Source organism: Trichogramma pretiosum, unplaced genomic scaffold, assembly GCF_000599845.2.
Source record: "Trichogramma pretiosum strain Unisexual culture from Peru unplaced genomic scaffold, Tpre_2.0 scaffold49, whole genome shotgun sequence".
NCBI lineage: Eukaryota > Metazoa > Arthropoda > Insecta > Hymenoptera > Trichogrammatidae > Trichogramma > Trichogramma pretiosum.
This window is the reverse complement of record NW_019640811.1, coordinates 1,020,706-1,022,758: the sequence shown is the minus strand read 5'-3', so window position 1 is coordinate 1,022,758 and position 2,053 is coordinate 1,020,706. Positions and strand designations below refer to the sequence as shown.

The 2,053-nt window shown below is 30.2% G+C and overlaps 1 protein-coding gene across 1 annotated transcript; it reads left to right on the top strand.

The window, feature by feature from the left end:
- Positions 1 to 814: 814 nt before the first annotated feature.
- LOC106655814 (40S ribosomal protein S7-like) lies at positions 815 to 2,053 on the top strand. Its single transcript, XM_014376376.2, has 5 exons — positions 815 to 847; positions 1,122 to 1,292; positions 1,379 to 1,560; positions 1,705 to 1,855; positions 1,937 to 2,053. Exons 2-5 carry the CDS (start codon positions 1,122 to 1,124, stop codon positions 2,012 to 2,014), a joined length of 582 nt encoding a protein of 193 aa, XP_014231862.2. The 5' UTR covers positions 815 to 847; the 3' UTR covers positions 2,015 to 2,053.

Genomic DNA, 2,053 nt, shown 5'->3' with positions numbered 1-2,053 from the left:
TGGATTACAGAGACCTTATCATTCCTTTTTGGTGATAATTATGTGGACGAATGTGATTTTTTTATTTGTAGATTGCCGATCGACACGTAAGATAATACCACAAGAGCCTATACCTACTATAAAAATTATTTATAAATTTAAAGTACATATATTTACCATAATTTCCTTTCACAGTTATATTTACTTGGAAATTACAATAGTTACTCTTTAAATCAATGATTTTAATGAGAATAATGTAGTACCAATACTAACATTAAAGAAGCTGAACTAACATTAAAATTGAAGTGAACATTTACTTGACAAATGTGGGAGTTTTTATTTAGTGAAGACGTGAATACTACTGTTATTTTATGAAATTTAATTGCATTCCTGGGTGTACAGACAATTCAAAATGTTTGAAATGTTCAAAACTTGAATATATTGAGAACTACGTTTTTTGTCAATCACAACACTTAATATCCATGAAATAGCCGAGCTATCACTTTTTTTAAGAGGATAAAAAAGGAAAATTAATATTTCAATAAACATCTCTTTTAAAGATAATTGAAAATTGTGAAATTTCACCATAACTGCGTTATTCTTATTGCTGATATGTACTAAAGCAATTGAAGCACTTCAAAGCAGCACATGAAAAGATTTGATTTTTAAGATACATTTCTTTAACGTTTCTTTGTTAGCTGCATTTGATTTTATAATTATTATTATTTAAAATTTGAATTCTCTGCACTTACGCTCGCGACGCGTTACTGTACGGTCATTGTCAGAATTTAAATTTCAGTATTTACACCGTAGGCGGCAGCCACTGTCTCGGTTTCTTCCTTTTCTCTCTTTTCAACACACATCTAAGGTATGGTAATCGAATTTTTAATGAAAAATAAATAAAATTTAGTGCTGAAGCAGTGTGAAAATTTGAAAACAGAAAAATAAGTTTCGAAGTTAAAGTCTATGTTTTGTTAAAACTTATTAACTCCAATTAATTTGTTAGCAATGAATTTAAAATCATCATACAACATCCTAACCTTTCCTGCAATACTGAATAGTGCAATAGTGTTTAAAATATTCTGCTTGATATTGACATGTGTGTGTTTGAAAAGTATACTTACCTGTTGCATATTTTTTAGATGCTTGCAACAAATACAAAAATCATCAAGAGCGGGGGTGCTGAACCAGATGAGTTTGAGAAGAGTGTTTCTCAAGCTATTGTGGAATTGGAGGCCAACTCTGATTTAAAACATCAACTTCGTGAAATCTACATCACGAAGGCTAAAGAACTTGAGCTTGGAACCAAAAAAGTGATTATTTATAATTCTTATTATTTAGTCTCAGTTAAGTTATTTGAGCTTTATTAAATCTCGCAAATTATTTCATTATTTTATAGAGTATAATTATCTATGTGCCAGTTCCTAAGCTGAAACAAGTACAAAAAATTCAAACTAGGCTGGTTCGCGAGTTGGAAAAGAAATTTAACAACAGGCATGTCATGTTTCTTGGAGATAGACGCATTTTGCCAAAGCAAACTAGAAAAACACGCAGTGCAAACAAGCAAAAACGCCCAAGAAAGTAAGTCTACTGTGTTAAACAGTTATTAATGCAATATCTTTTTTTAAATTTAAAGTTGCATATTAAAATTGAAAGATTCATTAATTTTATCACTATTGCATATTATTCAATCTACAGCTTATTAACTGTTTTAATTTTTTGCAGTCGTACCCTGACAGCAGTTTATGATGCTCTTTTAGAAGACTTGGTCTTTCCAGTAGAGATTGTTGGCAAGAGGACGCGTGTCAAGCTCGATGGCTCCCAGCTCATCAAAGTTCATTTGGATAAAAATGAACAAACCAATATTGACCATAAGGTATAATCAGTTATTCAATTCATAATTAGAATTACTTTGATTTTTTTACTCATCCTCATAATAAATATTTATTTTTTACAGGTTGATACTTTTGCTTCTGCATATAAGAAACTCACAGGTCGTAATGTAACATTCGAGTTCCCCGAATCATATGTTTAAGTAAATAATCAATAAAAATTGGTTATTGATTGAATCTTT